The sequence below is a fragment of the Pholcus phalangioides genome, unplaced genomic scaffold (assembly GCF_987345545.1).
Source record: "Pholcus phalangioides strain wild (caught in Gottingen) unplaced genomic scaffold, Ppha-v1.0 ptg000003l_1, whole genome shotgun sequence".
NCBI lineage: Eukaryota > Metazoa > Arthropoda > Arachnida > Araneae > Pholcidae > Pholcus > Pholcus phalangioides.
The window spans coordinates 28077810-28095093 of record NW_028301596.1 but is presented as its reverse complement, the minus strand read 5'-3'; the positions used below and the strand labels follow the sequence as shown (position 1 = coordinate 28095093).

Here is a 17284-nt window from a genome sequence, read left to right as displayed (position 1 = left end):
TCTCAATGAATCTTGTATACTGGAGAGGTCGATAAGATAGCTGCCTGAAGCACCAAACATAGTAATTCTTTAGAATTTAGCTTAAAAGTTTCCGGTTTTTTTGGCCGACGTGAAGTACACGGCGTGTACCAAAAAACCCGATAACATTAATCTAAATTCTAATTTAAACGATGGCCACGAAAGCCTTTTTTGTTTCATAGAAATTCTTGTTCTTACTCTATGGTACCAAAGAATGTTTAGAGGTGTTATTCCAATGCTTAAGCGCATTATACCAGTGAGAAGAAAACTCAGGGCCGGATTAACCATTAAGCAAAATAAGCACGTGCTTAGGGCATCAAGAGAAAAGGGGAACCACAAAAAATGATCAAGTAGTACTTTTTTTAAATTAAAAATTTCGGCTATCCGGTAGAAAATCCTAAAACTTTAAGAGCACTTGATTGCAGAGTTGAATATCTTTATCGAAATATTGACCAGGGCTACAAGTTATTGAGGGCAGGGGGAGGGTCTGGTGCGCAGTCTTTGCAGGGCCGTCTTAAGTGTATCACGAGCCCCCGGGCCAATTAATTTTTCTGAGGTTTTTTTATTGAAAATTTCAACCACATCTCATTTTCGTGAGGCCCCTCTTCGCTTGAGGAGCCCGGGGCATGCCCGAGTGGGCAAATGCCTTAAGACGGCACAGAGTCTTTGAACCAAGAAGGTTACTGAGTTTACTATTTTTTCGTTAAAAATTGTGGAGAGGGGTGCCAAAATGGATACAGATTCCCTTAAGTAACAGAGTAAATTTTAGTTTCTAGTTGCGGCCCCGAGGGTGACACAAAAGCAGAGAAACTGAGTTAACTGCACGCGAAATTGTGTCTTAGTAAGTTAATTAAACACGAACTTGTATCATTCTCAGTATTTGGATTGAAATTTTGCTGTATTTCCATACAATACCGTAAGTCCAGAGCTGTCTCAACAGCATCATAGGCCTCCTGGTAAAACAAATTTTTTTGAGGGCCCATCCTCCACTTAGCTACAAATACCTGCCTACCTTACTACCTTGCTTACCTTACTTAATTTGCATACTTACTCATTCCAAAACTTTAACCAGATCAAATTGTCATGAGGCCTCCCGGCAATCGATGTTCCCCAAGCCGTGGGATCCTTGAGTGAAATTATCTTTCTGGATCACCCCCAGGGCCGCAACTGGGGGGGGGGGAAGCAGGTGAGTCTCGTGTCCCGAGCACTTGACCAGGGGGGGGGGCACAAATTACATTCTCAAATCTTACCTTCAACATTACAAGAGGGCGCCAAAATGCGCACTTGCCACGGGTGACCAAACATCTAGTTGCGGCCCTGATCACTCCCCCCCACTTAAAAATAATTGCCTACCAATTTACACACTTATTCGTGAAAATTGTAATGATCGAATTGTCACGAGGTCTCTTCGGGTCATGCGTTAATGTTAAAAGTAAAGGGGGGGGGGCACCAAAATCACTTGTGTGCTTAGGGCTTTCATATGGGTAAATCCGGCCCTGGGAAAACTGCAGCAATTTTACAAGAGAACTTACCGGTTTTAGTAACGTTAGTTGATCCTCTCATATACACTTGATACCAAGATTTATTCAAATCGAGATCTTCTTCCTCGGTATGACTAGAAAGCGGCAAAGTGAAACTGCACCACATCCGATTTCCATCCAAGTCCATCTTACGATTTTCCATGGGCTGGAAATAAAAATAATTCTTTATCCCAGCGCTGATAATCTTAGCATTGTTAGAATTCCTATTAATCGAAGCACCAAGTAGTAAAATAATTAACATATTCTGTGAGGTTTTATTTTAAAAAAACCTTGAGTTTCAGAAAAACAGTAAAACCTACATACCAAAAACCCTTCTTGCAAGTTTTAGTCTTTTCGAGAGACCATTTTTTGCGTCAAAGTTGGTTAAACCAGTAACCGGGTAAACAAATTTTCCATTTTACAAATGCACTACAGTCGAATCCCGTTGAACCCTTAGATTACCGATGGGGTCCACTGGACCTCACCTCATGTATTTAAACTAAATTTGTGAGAGTAAACTGTGCGTTTTCGAGAGCCAAGCTTCATTGACTTTTTCTATTTTTCGTTCTTTTTTATAATGGACATTCATCCTTTTTCCAATTAGGCCTAACTTATTCAAACTTGTAGCTTTCAATCCCAATGAGGTCCATTGGACCCCTATGAGAATTTTATGAAAAAAACAATGAAAAATCAGATTTTTTAGCACAGTTGTTCGTCTCCCTGTCCTTCAAAGCCTTATTTCCCAGTCTTGCATAGCAAAAACAGTGGCACCACCGAGGCAAGTCGAATAATCAAGTGGGCAAGGTTTGGTGCTTGTTCAAGTTTTTTTTCAAAATAGTTGCGAGTAGGAACGGGAATTAATTTTGTTTTGCAGATAATGACACGCGGTGGTCTTCCTAATGAAAAAAATCCTAGAAATTTCAACAATAACGGAACGCTGGACAAGCAGTTGTTACATTCAAAGGGTCCTTTAGGCAATAGACACCCAGTAAACGAGGAAAATGCGGTATAAAATTCCAAATAACTTGCAATAGCACAACATCAATGTGCGCAACATGTAGATATACACTAGAAATAGATCACAACAAGAGAGGGAAGCCATTCAAGGTGAAAGAGTAGTTCTGGAAACTGACAGAGCATACACATAGGTGCTGGTGAAAATATTACTGCCGATAATTTCGTGAATTATCGGTATCATAGCTTGTGAATTGAAACAACGGCAGCACACGTATGTCTGAACCACCAAAAAAAAATGTGCGGAATCAATTGTTCAATTGTTTGTGTGTGTAAAAGTAGATTAATGCACTCACACGCACACACAAAAGGACAATAAACAGCAATCTTTTTGAATTCCTGTTCTGAAAGATTCAATGGTAGTTGGTCCGAATTCAACGGTCAACTATATTGTCCGAAAAAAAATAAACGGTTACGCTTCTCAGTGCAATGCAAGGTCAAACCGAGGTGGAAAATTCAACACCAGAGGAAAAACCACGTATAATTCTGCAATACAACAAAACAAAATCTGGTGCAGATATGATGGATCAAACGACTCGATGCTATAAAGGCAAAAATATGACCAATGGTACGTTTCACAACATAGTCGATGTGAGTTGTCTCAACGCATACATGGGCGCGGTAGCCCAGGTCGATAAGATGCTTAGAGGTGTCGCGAGTTCGATACCCGGTTCGTCCTTGTCAGAAAGCTTTCCTGACACAGGGGTACAACAAAAACGGCGACAAGACCGCAGGAAAAAATTGCTACCGCAAGGAGTCCCCCATCGAGGGGTTAGCCAATACCTTCTACAGCAGAAAGCCTGACCCCGAGATTCGTGACGTCATCGAGATTCGGCCTACGAAACCCGTTTTCCCTGTAAGATCGTTTTCCAGCAGCACCACACACTAACGCCGATGTGTTTTATATTTGACCCACGTTGCTATGTTTTTTCTCAATGTTATAGAGAAAGAGGCCGAATTAGTAGCTACAATAATATTTAATGCATTAGTAAAGACTTGAGCACTCGAATAGCCAAGTTTATGCTTATAAACCATTATTTTCAAGTATTAATTATGGCCAGAGTTTTAATAAAAACTTGACAACATTTTAAAAATTAGCCCTCTGACCTCAAAACTTCCCCAAGAGAGCATTAATTTTTCAGAACCTCATTCTTCTGTTGATTTTAACCAAAAAAATGTCCATTGAATACCAAAAGAAAATTTTGAGACCAATTCAACTATATAATATCCTGTATTTTTCATCACACATGCAATATATTTAATATATTTCATGTATGAATAAGTATTTTCAGTCATTTATAAAAATAAATAAATATGTAAAACGAAAAAACTTTTCATGAAATATACGTTGCTTTGCTCCTTCCACTATGGATTGGATATGAATGATTGCATGATTCTCATTCATACAGATGCATGAATTCTATTCTAGATTAATTTTGAGAATTATATTATGAAGCAACGTGTGATCTATGTTCAAGAAGGGCAAACATGAACCTAACGAACTTTATAGGCGTAGGAAAAATTCTAATTGGGGGAAAAACATAATTTTTTAATACAGCCAGCTTTTCTGATATTTTTAATCTGATGCACTATCAGGGTAAAATGTTCTGGCCCTGTACATTGAAGGGCGAGGATGAACATGGAAATTTATGTGGGGACTAATGGACAAACCCACTATTTTGTTATTAATGCAATGTACTATATCAGTGTATAATATTAATGCACCATATCAGTTGCGATGGCTACAACAATAAAGCCAATAATATCCAAACGTGGATCAATTTTGAGAATTACATTATAAAGCAACAAGCCATCTATGTTCAAGACAAGCAAAATATGTATCTGACCAAATTTATAGACATGGGGCAAAATTCTATTTAATACTCTATGATTATACACTACTCCCACGTTGATATCAACAATATGATAATCACTTGAATATTTTAAGCTGTTTTATGTGAAGAATTTATGTATAGTTGAAATCTTGCCTTTTTTGGTGTTTCTAATAAAGTCAGAGAAATTTGTTAATTTATATGGAAAAATAAATTGACATTTCTTTAACATAATACAGTCGAGCCCAGTTATAACGCCACCACCCGTCCCAAAGAATTTTGGCGTTATATCGGTTAATGGTTGGAATAGTGTTTCAGAGAGAGGCTTCATTACATAAATTCGCACGTTCATAATGAAACACTATCTTTGTCTTATTAGTGTTATTCTATAAATATTTCAACACTCGTTCAATTTTAAGAAGAGAAAATTCATGTGAAATTTTAAAAACTGTACAATATTACTTGAATATTTCTTGATATAAAACTTAAGAGAGAGCCACATATTTTACACTTACCTCTGAAATTATTTTAGTTCTGTAACGAATCTATTTTCCCAGTATGGATATTTTTACTAACTCTCTGTGGCCTTACAGCACATAATGCGTTTTGTTTGTTTATACGTTGTTAAAAGAAGTTGAGAAGAGAAAATCTATCTTCCAAGAGAAGAGAACGTGAGTTGGAATGTGGCTTCCGTTCTGTACGGTTGTCTGTTTTGAGTGTGCTTCGAAATAAAGGCTTCTTCTTTAAGTTCCGCAGTTTCGTGCTTTAATTGGACACCCCTCCAATATCAAGGGTTTAGAAATATTCCGCCATCTCCCGGAAAAGAGACGCACCTCCTACACGACGTCCCCTTATAAAATTGGCACCCAACGTCGTGGCTCGAACTCAAGGCAGTACGAAACGGACATTCGATCTCAACTGTGAGGTTCCTGATAGCTCCTAAAATCGAAATGGCGTACTTGGCCAAAGGTAAGAAACGTGATTTGATCCTACTCGCTCTAGAATTAGGAGAGGAAGTTCCGAATGATTCGCGTGTAGTAATCTCAAGCATATAATAACAAAGTCCTCCGGTTATGAGGAAGAATTCGTGAAAGCCCTGCTGGCTACTATTATCGGAGAAAGAGAGGGAGAAGAAGAACGAGCTAGAATAGTTGAGGAAAGAGCTAGAATCGACGAAGAAAAAGAACGATCTAGAATAGCTGAGGAAAGAGCCAGAATCGACGAAGAAAAAGAACGATCTAGAATAGCTGAGGAACAATCTAGGATCACCGAAGAAAAGGAACGAGAACGTTCGTTTGAACTTGAAAAGATGCGGTTGCAGCTTGAGTTTCAACGACTCTCGCAACCGGCAGAAGAGCCATCCGTCGCTCTCATCGATCAGCCCAAGTTCGACGTGAAGCGGTTGATCCTGAATTTCAATCCGAGTGAAGATGATATATCGCTATTCCTAAAGTTGTTTGAAAGACAGCTAAAATTCTTGAAAGTGGAGAAGGTGAACTGGGTTGCCTATCTGCTGGGAGTTTTGCCGAATGAAGTTGCTAAGCTCATTGCTCGAGAACCTGAAGATAAGGCCCATGATTACGACCACATCCGGGAGGTTCTCTTACGCCGTTTCAAGCTGAGTGCGGAAAGGTTCCGGCAGCTCTTCTCTACGCACAGAAAATCACCTGGAAGTACCTGGAAGGACTATCACTTTGAGATCCAAAGTTATTTCGAAGGCTGGCTGTCCGAACTGAACATTAGCAACTTTGACGAGCTGAAAGATCTGATGATTTCGGATCAGATGAAGAAGAAGATTCCACCCGAAGTAAAAGAACATTTTCAGTATGTTTGGAGGGAGTGGACTACCCCTGATGAAATAGTGGAGAAGCTTGATGCTTATGATAACCTTCGAAACAAAAAGAGCGAGATCCAATGTGAGAGGAAGAAGTTGCAGTCAAAGCAACATGAACCCCTTAGGTCCCCAGTGCGACAAAGAGACTTTCATTCTAATCCACGTGCGAATCCGGAATCGGAAGATGCAGGACGTCATCCTGTCCTAAGATGTTACGGGTGCGGAGAACCTGGTGTCGTCAAGTCCCGATGTCGAACGTGCAATCCTGCCACGAACACCCCAGAAGTTAGTGTCGACACCTTGGACTTTTCCAGTTTCTCAACTGAGAGACGTCAAAGAAATACGGAAGTCATGATGTCATAAGCGTGGAGCAGTGTGTGCGGACACGGGAGCCACACATTCGGTGGCAGGGGAGAAGCTATATCATCTCCTACAAGAACATGGTTTGCCCTTTTCCCCCAAGACTATCGTTATGAGACTAGCCGATGGATATGCTCGTAGAGCCGAAGTCCTAACTACGACTGTGGACATTAACGTCCAAGGTAAAGTGATTCCCACCGAGATGATGGTGCTACCACAGGCCAGAGAAAACCGAACCCTTCTCGGTACCGACTTTCTCAGTGATGCTGGTATCGTCCTGGATGTTCAGCAAGGAAAGTGGTACTTCTCTGAAGCTCCTGAGAAGCGACATCCGTTCGTCGAAAGCCCATCTGAAAGCAGTGCCCTCCTGGCACTACCTACTGAGTCACAATCATGTCGACTTCGTGAAGATAAAGGTACCCACCTCACTTCTCAGCAACGAGAACTTGATTCCTTCCCGACAAAGTTTAAGCGATGCTTCAAGCCAGGGGAGGCCCGATACCTTTCATCGAGCAGCGAGAACTTTATTCCTTCTCAGAAGAATCCCATAGATGCTCCAAGTTAGGGGGAGGAAGACCTTTCCTCAAGCACCAGATCAACAAGAGTGGTAATGACAGGGTACACCGCTGTAAAGGTGGCCCTGGAGAAGGCTACGTAAAGTGTCGTGTTTCAAATTCTCGCTCGACCTTGCGAGGAAGGCATGCTTGCTATAACTGCGGTCGACGTGGACACGTTGCCCGAAGATGTTGGGATGAGACAGTGTGTTACCAGTGTAAAAATCGTGGTCATATTGCCCGTAACTGTCAAGGCAGCCACGCTGATAAGCTATCCAGCCCAATTGGTAAAGGAGCCAAGCAGTGTGAGCTGTTGAACTTCATTGTAGTGGAGAAGAGTTCACGGACTCTCGGCGAGTCCCAACATGGGAATGATGTTTTGGATAAGATCATAGAAAACGTTGAATCTACTCAGGAAGCTGATTTCCTAAACGGGAGGAAACGAGAACTCGTCTTGAATCCCGTAAAGCAGTACCGATTCCAAAGGGAGTTGACTCCATTACGAGATTGTGAGGCCACAACCGTGGTTACCCGGACCCCAAGAGAGTGGCATTCTTCAAAAGTGCATCCGAACCCGAGTAGACGTCCTCAGAACCGGTGTGACTCGAGGACTGAACTTCGACCTGAGACAAGAGTGTCAGCAGTTGCCCGGAGCTTCCCGTTCTGTTCGTCAGGAACTACTTCCAAAGGAAAGATGGCTCTTACTGGTTCCTCGCCGAGACGTCGTCGGAGCCAGAGGGGGAGATTATAACGAATCTATTTTCCCAGTATGGATATTTTTACTAACTCTCTGTGGCCTTACAGCACATAATGCGTTTTGTTTGTTTATACGTTGTTAAAAGAAGTTGAGAAGAGAAAATCTATCTTCCAAGAGAAGAGAACGTGAGTTGGAATGTGGCTTCCGTTCTGTACGGTTGTCTGTTTTGAGTGTGCTTCGAAATAAAGGCTTCTTCTTTAAGTTCCGCAGTTTCGTGCTTTAATTGGACACCCCTCCAATATCAAGGGTTTAGAAATATTCCGCCATCTCCCGGAAAAGAGACGCACCTCCTACACGACGTCCCCTTATAAAATTGGCACCCAACGTCGTGGCTCGAACTCAAGGCAGAACGAAACGGACATTCGATCTCAACTGTGAGGTTCCTGATAGCTCCTAAAATAGCACCTCCTACACGACGTCCCCTTATAGTTCTACATTACATTATAATCCCTATATGGAAGATCTGTTGACTGAAAATTTCTGGCGGCGAGCGGGGTTGGCACTACAACAGGGAGTGCTATAACGGGGTTCAACTGTACTTTCAAAATATGCAGGAACATTGAGGTCATTCTCATTTACTGTGAACAAAATCTGGGGATAAAAATGAACCTGTAGTGACAGATTGTATAAGCACAAATAGTCTACCAAAAGACTCTCATTAGATACATGGATGCGGCGAAACGCTGTTCAGCTCACTGTATTTCAAAAGCGTGCTACTTTATATTGTTAATTATATCTAATCAAAATGTTTCACAACACGCACTGTTAATGCCACCCCTCCCCCCCCCCCCACACACACACACATCTTGATTTGGTTGGGCGCGATATGGCACGAGGCAACCAAGTCCCATGGAAGACATATCATTCAAGACGGTTGCTTGGGCTAGATTTGATCATTGGTTGGTAGTTACAATCAATGCAAGCTCCAGTCCTCGCTCTTCTTGGGTGTTCAGCAAATTCACATGATCCCATGATACTGTCCAAGTCATACACACCTGTTCACATGAAATAAAAGCACCATTAGACTTTTGAATTTTCTCAAAATTTGTGAATGTATTTAGTTGAAATTATAACTTTAAAGAAATTTGGGATTCTCATTGCTTTGACCCTAGCAGGTTTTACCAAGATCTCCACAGATATCAACAAGGGACCCAGTTTCAGGAGAGGGGCATGAAATAAAATATTTCTTTTCACGTAATTGTTTGAAATTCCATCGAAGGCTACAATGAGAAATATTGTGGGATCCACTAAAAATTTTATCATAGTAGCCCGGCTCCAGGATGTGAGGGGGAGGGGGGGCATGAAATATATTTTCTGTAATTATTCTAAATTCCCTCCAACTGTTTATTCATTAAAAATTTCTTACGTTAAAGGATACCATTAAAAAATGATTTTATCATAGATTATCATTTATAAATCAATATTATCCATTAACTTAATAAAGCCCTATCCCTACGTATAGCACTGAGCAGGGTTGGTAAAAAAACCGGTTTTTTTGAAAAAAACCAAAAAACCGGGTTTTTTTGGTTTAAACCAGGTTTTTTTGGTTTAAACCGGTTTTTTTTGTTTTAAATAGTATTAACATTAAAAACAATGAAATTTCTAAAAAATCATTCAAACTTCCAATAATTAACAAAAATAAAATGTTTATTAATGTAATTAACACTATTCCCATCCTAATTAATCATATAATATATAAAGGTTTTTCTCCAGTTACTTTCAGTATACTTAATTACGAAGCTATTTTGCAAAAAGTAATAAAAATTAGGTGAATATAATGCATTTAATGATGCATAAATAATGCAGATTAATTAACGATGATTTACGATATACAGGGTGATTATAACTAAGGTTCTGATTTCAAAACACTAAAAAAGAGCGATTGTCAGAATGACTTGAAAATTGACATGAATATTCCTGAAAAAATGTAATTTTATTTGATAAAGGGGTAAAAATACTTAAAAATGTAAAATTAATGACATCATCCAACATGTGGGAAATTTGCCCGCAGAATGGAAACGATAGACAGTCACGGCAGAATGATACCTTAATTATAACATTTCATAATTCATGGAAACATCACAAAAAACGAAGTAATTGAACAAATAACTACAACTTACTTAAGAAATGTTAAATATGTTGTCCACCACGTGTTCTGGCTATGAGGTTGAAAGCACAAAAATTCTTGTTCAACAACAGAATCGAAGTATGCCATGGTCATAATGTGGATGTGCTTGCAATTCAGCTTTATTAAACCAAACGCGCCCCCTTTCCCCCGTTCATATTCCTGAGGAATGAGGAACTTCTAACATATATGGAATGTGCTGGAGATTACAATTCATCAAAGTTTGCAATCTGACCACTGTTTATAACATTTTGAGGTACCCCCACAGCCAGTAGTTGCAAGGGTTAAGGTGCATCCTGTCAAAATGGGTCTTCAGCAGCTGCTTTGCTGGTATTGCAATGTGCATCTTGAAGTTCTATCCACACACTGATGCTGTGGAAGTGCCGAAATGATGTGGTTGCACAAAATAGATTATACTGCTGGCCAAGTACAGCATCATCTACTTGCACATTTTGCACTTTTTTCTTTTGCGAAAGAAACATCCATTGCTTCAGGAGTATCCGTGCAAATTTTCAGGTCATTCCGATCAGTACTTATTGTATAGTTTTGGAATCAAAACTTAAATTATAATCACCCTGTATATAGCTGATTATTTTTTATAAATCTGTTACTACTATACAGTAGAACCTTGATTAACTGGGCTTAACAGTGTGTGTGTAAAAGTATAAAAAAACAACTATTGAATATTAAGACTGGGAGATATACAGTAGGAGATGTGCTACTTCTTATGGGAATGAAAATGTATGTGAGGTAATGTAACAACTAGTACACTAGTCTTTGTCCTTTAAGGACAGCTGGTGTCTTCATTGGATTATAGGACCTGCCCCTAGCATGATGGTGTCACTACTGTAGCTGCTTCTTTGTGAAAGGAAAAAGAAACCCTGTGAGATATGTAATACACCACTACATTTAGATGTGTGATGCAATCCTTATTCATGAATTTGCTAAAGATAGAGCATCAGAATGTAGCCAAAGGTTAGAAAATGTTGTAAGAATGAGAAGTTTTGGATTTTATATATAACTTTAAATGACTAAGATACTTCATATGAAAAATATATATATATTCTGGCCACTTTTATGAGACTTTTTGAAAAAAACCACTTATAAAATCTTATGTCATTTAAAGATATACCGTCAGAATGTACCCCAAGGATATAAAATGAGGTAAAAATGAAACATTTTGGCTAATAATGAACGAATATGATATTTTTCAGGGGAAAAAATGATATTTAGGCCACTTTTATCTGATTTTTTGAAAAAAACCAGTTGGTTAAAACCAAGGTTTAAACCAAACAACCCTGGCACTGAGTTTATGAAAATTGGGATTATGAGATTAAGTTTGTTACAATAATATTACAGGATATTGATCAATGCATTTCATGTAATAATAAAAAATGAACTCACCTGTGTGTGATTTTATATGCAGCTGAACAGATAGGCCTATACCTCGTTCACTGAAGCTCCCTGGTGGCCGGATTAGCTGTTGTTTTTTTCAAATATTCTTTTTAAAGGACTTGGGCAACAATATTGTTTATTGCCTTGCCAAGAAATTAATAAAATTAACGTTCAAACTAGAAATTTATCATTAAAAAACTGCGCGCACGTGCGTGCTAACGGCTGTCGATATGGCGATCAGGGACAATCAGCTACCGACGGCGAAAAAACAGGCCGGAGCGTGATGACGTCACAGCATCGAAAATATCACGGGCGAAGGCTTTCTGCTCTAGAAGGTATTGGGTTAGCGCACCAACCCCTCGACGAGTATAAAAAACAAGTCTGCCGTTTGGAAGCGCTTCGACGGACAAACACAGATTGATTTACAGAACAGCAATTTGCACGTATTTACAAGCTAATCGGAGAGCTGACAACTTTCTCGCAAAGTTCAATCACAACTGACTTTTTCATCGAGTCTCTCTTCGCGAAAATGTGAACAACCGTGCACTTACAATAATTCGGGAAACGCGGAAAGCAAAGTGTAGAGGCGGCATTCACTTTGCCCACAAAATCCCGTCGAGTTTTTGTAACAGATAAAAAGGTGAACATAAATTTTCTTATTGATACAGTATCTGATGTTTCGCTTATTCCGGCGAACTCTGTCGATCGCATGAAACCAGTGTTATTCACTTTACATGCGGAAAATTCATCTAACATTAATGTATATCGACAAAAACTCACAATTGATTTGAATTTACGAAGAAAATTCCAATGGCCATTTTTAGTAGCAAATGTGTACACGCCAATAATAGGCGCAGATTTTCTTTTCAATTTCGGTCTTACTCCTGATCTAAAATTAAGAAAAATATTTGATTCGGTAACCAATTTATCATCTATAGCAAAAATTCAATTAGCATCAATTCACTCAATCATGCTGATTACAGGCGACACTCAATATCATCAGTTACTTAAAGAATTTCCTGAGATAACAAAACCACCACGTGCAAATGTAGAAATAAAGCATAACATTGTGCATCATATCGAAACAATCGGTCAACCGGTGTTTGCAAAACCACGACGACTTGCACCAGATCGTTTACGTGCTGCAAAAGATGAATTCGAGCAAATGATTAATTTAGGCCACATGCGTCCTTCAAAAAGTCCTTACGCTTCTCCACTACATCTTGTACCAAAAAAAGATTGCACAGACCAGTCGGCGATTATCGTGCACTAAATGCGCTAACAGTGAAAGACAGGTATAGTGTGCCTAATATTATGGATTTCACTGCAAAACTACATGGAAAAAAAATATTTTCGCATGTTGACTTGATTAAAGCATGTCATCAAATACCCATTCATTCAGATAATATTCATAAAACAGCCATAACTACTCCTTTTGGCCTGTACGAAAGCACAAGAATGCAATTTGGGCTATGCAATGCAGCCGCAACATTTCAACGATTCATTGATGAAGTTATTCGCGGTTTGCCTTTTGCCTATGCATTTTTGGATGATATTCTGATTGCTTCGGAATCAGAGGAAGAACATCTCAAACACCTGCGCGAACTTTTCGATAGGCTAAATCATAATGATTTAAGTCTTAAACCATCGAAATGCATCTTTGGTGTTTCTAACATTAATTTCTTAGGCTTTAGCGTTTCAGAGAAGGGAATTAAAGCACTTTCAGATCACGTTAAAGTTATACAAGATTTTCCTCGTCCAGAAACTGTAACACAATTACGCAGATTTTTAGGCCTATTTAATTTCTATAGGAGATTCGGGCCTAAAGCAGCGGAAATATTATCTCCATTGGTTAAATTTCTTCAAGGTCGACAAAATAAAAAGAAATCAAAACTAACAAAATCATGCAGTCAAGCCGATAAACTACAGTGAAACCCTGAGGCTGAAACTGCTTTTTACGATGCAAAACAAGCATTAGCTCAAGCCACTTTGCTACAGCATCCAAAGCCAGGTGCATATTTCTTTGTATCACAGTTGACGCCTCTGATAACGCTGTTGGTGGCACATTAATGCAATATACTGACCACGCATGGGTACCATTAGCATTTCTTTCTCAAAAATTATCAGACACCCAAAAGAAATGGTCAACCTATGATAGAGAATTATTTGCAATTTATACTATAACAAGAAAATTTCGTTACATGTTAGAAGGCGGAAATTTTTCAATTTTTACAGATCAAAAGCCATTAATTTTTGCTTTCAAACAAAAACCAGAAAAATTCTCTCCAAGACTATTTCGCCGACTCGATTTTATATCTCAGTTTTCAACTGATATAAGATATAAAAAGGGAACCGACAATGTTGTTGCTGATGCATTAAGTCGCATTGAGGTAGATTCAGTTTCATCAGCACCAGATTTAGATTTCAGAGAATTTGCTAAAATTCAATCAACTGATCCTGAAATCCAAAATTACCTAAAAAGGAAACACTTCTCTAAAATTAAAACTGATACCATTTCCTCTAGCTGATACAAATATTTATTGTCAACAGGTATAGCTGGACCATTCGTACCTGAATCTCAACGCGAAACAATTTTTAGGCATTTTCATAACCTTTCCCCATCCAGGAGCTTCGGCCACAAGTAAACTGATATCTGCCCGATATGTATGGCCTCATATGCATAAATCAGTTAAGCTATTAGTGCAACAGTGTACACAATGCCAAAAGTCCAAAATTCAACGCCACACAAGAGCACAACTAATGTAGGAACTTTTGCAACTCCAGATACACGTTTCTCACGCCGGCATATCGATATCATACGACCCCTTCCTAAATCACAAGGAATGCAATATTGTCTCACCATCATAGACAGATACAGCTGATGTCCCAATGCCCAACATAAACGTCGAAACAGTATGCAAAGCACTGTTTACGGGATGGATTAGCAGATTTGGTTGCTTGATTACTATCACTACGGACCAAGGAAGGCAATTTGAGTCAACTCTATTCAAGGAACTCGATCATTTTCTTGGCACAAATCGCATTCGCTCTCTACAGCTTTTCACCCAAGATCCAATGGACTGATTGAGAGATTCCACCGTCATTTAAAATCGGCAATCAAAGCTCACGAGAATCAAAACTGGACTGATACACTACCCATAGTGCTATTAGGTATCAGAACAGCAATAAAACCAGACATCGGAGCTAGTGCATCAGAACTTGTGTACGGTACTTCATTACGTCTACCAGCTGATATTCTCACAGACTCTTCAAAGCCTATAGAAACGTATTCTCCGAATTTCATGACGGAACTCAAAGAAAAGATGCGTTCATTAAAGCATGTGCCTACATCAGCACATGGTCAAACAGCGATGTATGTCCATCCATCTCTGAAAGATTGCACACACGTATTCTTGGGAGTGGATACTGTGCGTCCACCACTATCGCAACCTTACACGGGACCACATAAAGTGATCACCAGAAATGACGAGACAGTGAATATCGAACTTTCGATCCGAACACTCAAAGTGTCAATTGATCGCGTAAAACCTGCATTTGTGGAAAATTCAGATGCAACAACGAAACATTCTGAACCTGCAACACCATCAGAACATTCTGAACCTGTAATAGCAGAACAGTCTAAACCAGAGGTTCTCAACCTTTTTTGACTCGCGGAGCCCTTTTCAGTGTATAATTTCTATGGCGGAGCCCTGTTTAACTCGAGGAGCTCTTTTTAGTATATGAGGTACACTTTAGGCCTCTTTTTTTTGTTTGTTCATCAAATTTATTGATTTATTTTATTGTCCTCGAGTGGCCGCGGAGCCCCTGGGAAGTGCACACGGAGCACCGGTGGAGGTCTAAACAATCAGTTGCAAAAAGTACAACTCGATATGGACGAAAAGTTCATTTTTCTAAAAGATATGTTGCCACATTTGCAGTAATCAATGGCAACTGTATATAATCAATCTGTATCAATTTTTTATTATGCATACAACAAAATTTTTTGTTCTATCCTCATTTTTATATATATATAATTCTTAGTATATATATGTGTTACCGGCAAAGTATGAAATAAAGGCATTCTATAGAATGCCTGGTTGTTTCAGGCAAAGTATGAAATACCGGTTTTATTCTATACTTTGCCTAGGCATTCTATAGTGTGTGTTTGTGTGTGTGTGTGTATACGCACACACACATTTGTGAGACTTTTCCAACTCTTGAAAAATTTTGTTTCCCAGGAACTTGGCTGTAGGTAGCTACGAAGTTATTGAAGGTTTTTAAGGTTACCAAACAATTCTACCAGAGCAAACAAAGGTCATTTTGATTCTTTGTATTTGACTTTGAGCAACAGTTTCCATGCATGATTTAATGACATAAATTTTAACATTATGTCGCATCATTTTCACTGATTTAATTTGTATCAACAACCCTAGTGGAACAAAAACAGTCGAACCCCGATTTAATGCCACCATCCCACCCAAAGAATTTTGGCGTTATATCAGATCGCAGACATAATAGCGTTTCGGAGAGGCTGTATTACATAAATTCACATGTTTATTAAGAAATGTATTTCAGTGTCTCATTTATGTTGCATGATGAATAAAATAACCTATTTATACACATTCAATTTTAAGTTGAGAAAATTCATAAAAATTGTAAACTGTACAATCACTTGAATATTTCTCAATATAAAACTCAACAGAAACATACTTCCCTCTGAAATTATTGTAATTTCAGCAACACATTTTATGTGTGCAAAAACAAAATAAGCAAAGGGGGGGGGGGGGAAAGGTGGCATTGTTTTTAGTCCATACCATATTGGTTTTTCTCGAGAAATATCTTGCTATGAGTAATTTTCTTTATAATCATAATTTTTTCAGATACTATTGAAAGAACAACTCTTTTTGACATAATTGAATTGAGCAAATTAAGATAGATTTCTTAATGGCTACCTGTACCACTCAAAATTTGACCAGTGCAAGTAAAAACATGTATACTGTTGAAAAACTTGTCTTGGCTATATAAATGAGAGGAAGGACATTAAAAAAAACCTTTAGAAACTTTGCTAACTGAAAAGCAATATTAATTCTTTGAAAATGTTATTATCATATTTACTGATTAGCAAATTTTGTGAATGGAAATATTAAAACAATTAATATAATTGACGACAAATAATATCATACTTTTTAACTAGTGAGACCATACAACACTGCAAAATTTCTATGTTTATTTAAATAGGGTTCCCCGACCCACAAGAGGTTGCTAAGGATGTGTTTTAGAGCGAAGCTGAAAGTAAAGTGAAAATATAAAGTAAGCTGCATGCCAATAGGTTTTTTCACTTCATCTGTCTGACCAAAATTTTAGGGTAGAAACATGGCTCGAAAAATTGAAAAGGGCGCGGGCCAAATTTCTTGGCAGCCAAGCATATTTTTAGGAGAAATAATCCAAAGTAAAAAAAAATTATATTCAACTTTTTCAGCACTTAGTGATGATCTGCACATGTTGGAAGATTCAGACATAAACTCCAAATATTTTGTGATCTGCATAGAAAATTTTAGGTGTCAGTATGATTTTCTTTTTTGCAATGTTGGCTCCTAAGATTTGTGAAGCCCTAGGCAAATACATTTAGACATGAACAAGTGCATCTGTGTATAATGCCAGACCTCCCTTGTAAAACACAGTTGATGCATTTTGGATGCTACTGTGATAAAATGGTGGCGAGTCGACAAAGTGTTATTGTGCACGAATTATCTCTACTTATGCAACTAAAGACTGTGTTATAATTTGAAATAAAATATACAGTACATTTAAAGATTGATAAGCATAATAAAAGTGTTTTTTTCTTCCTCTTTCTAATTTCAGGTAAATCAACATT

General features: G+C 38.5%; 1 protein-coding gene across 1 annotated transcript in view; it reads right to left on the bottom strand.

Annotated features, from left to right (window-relative positions):
• The window catches only part of LOC149088352 (ferric reductase 1-like), a 282687-nt gene that overhangs the window by 15900 nt on the left and 249503 nt on the right, over positions 1 to 17284 (bottom strand). The window contains exon 6 of the mRNA XM_089252900.1: positions 1551 to 1704. Coding sequence (XP_089109026.1) covers positions 1551 to 1704 — 154 coding nt within the window. The remainder of the gene's footprint in view (positions 1 to 1550; positions 1705 to 17284) is intronic.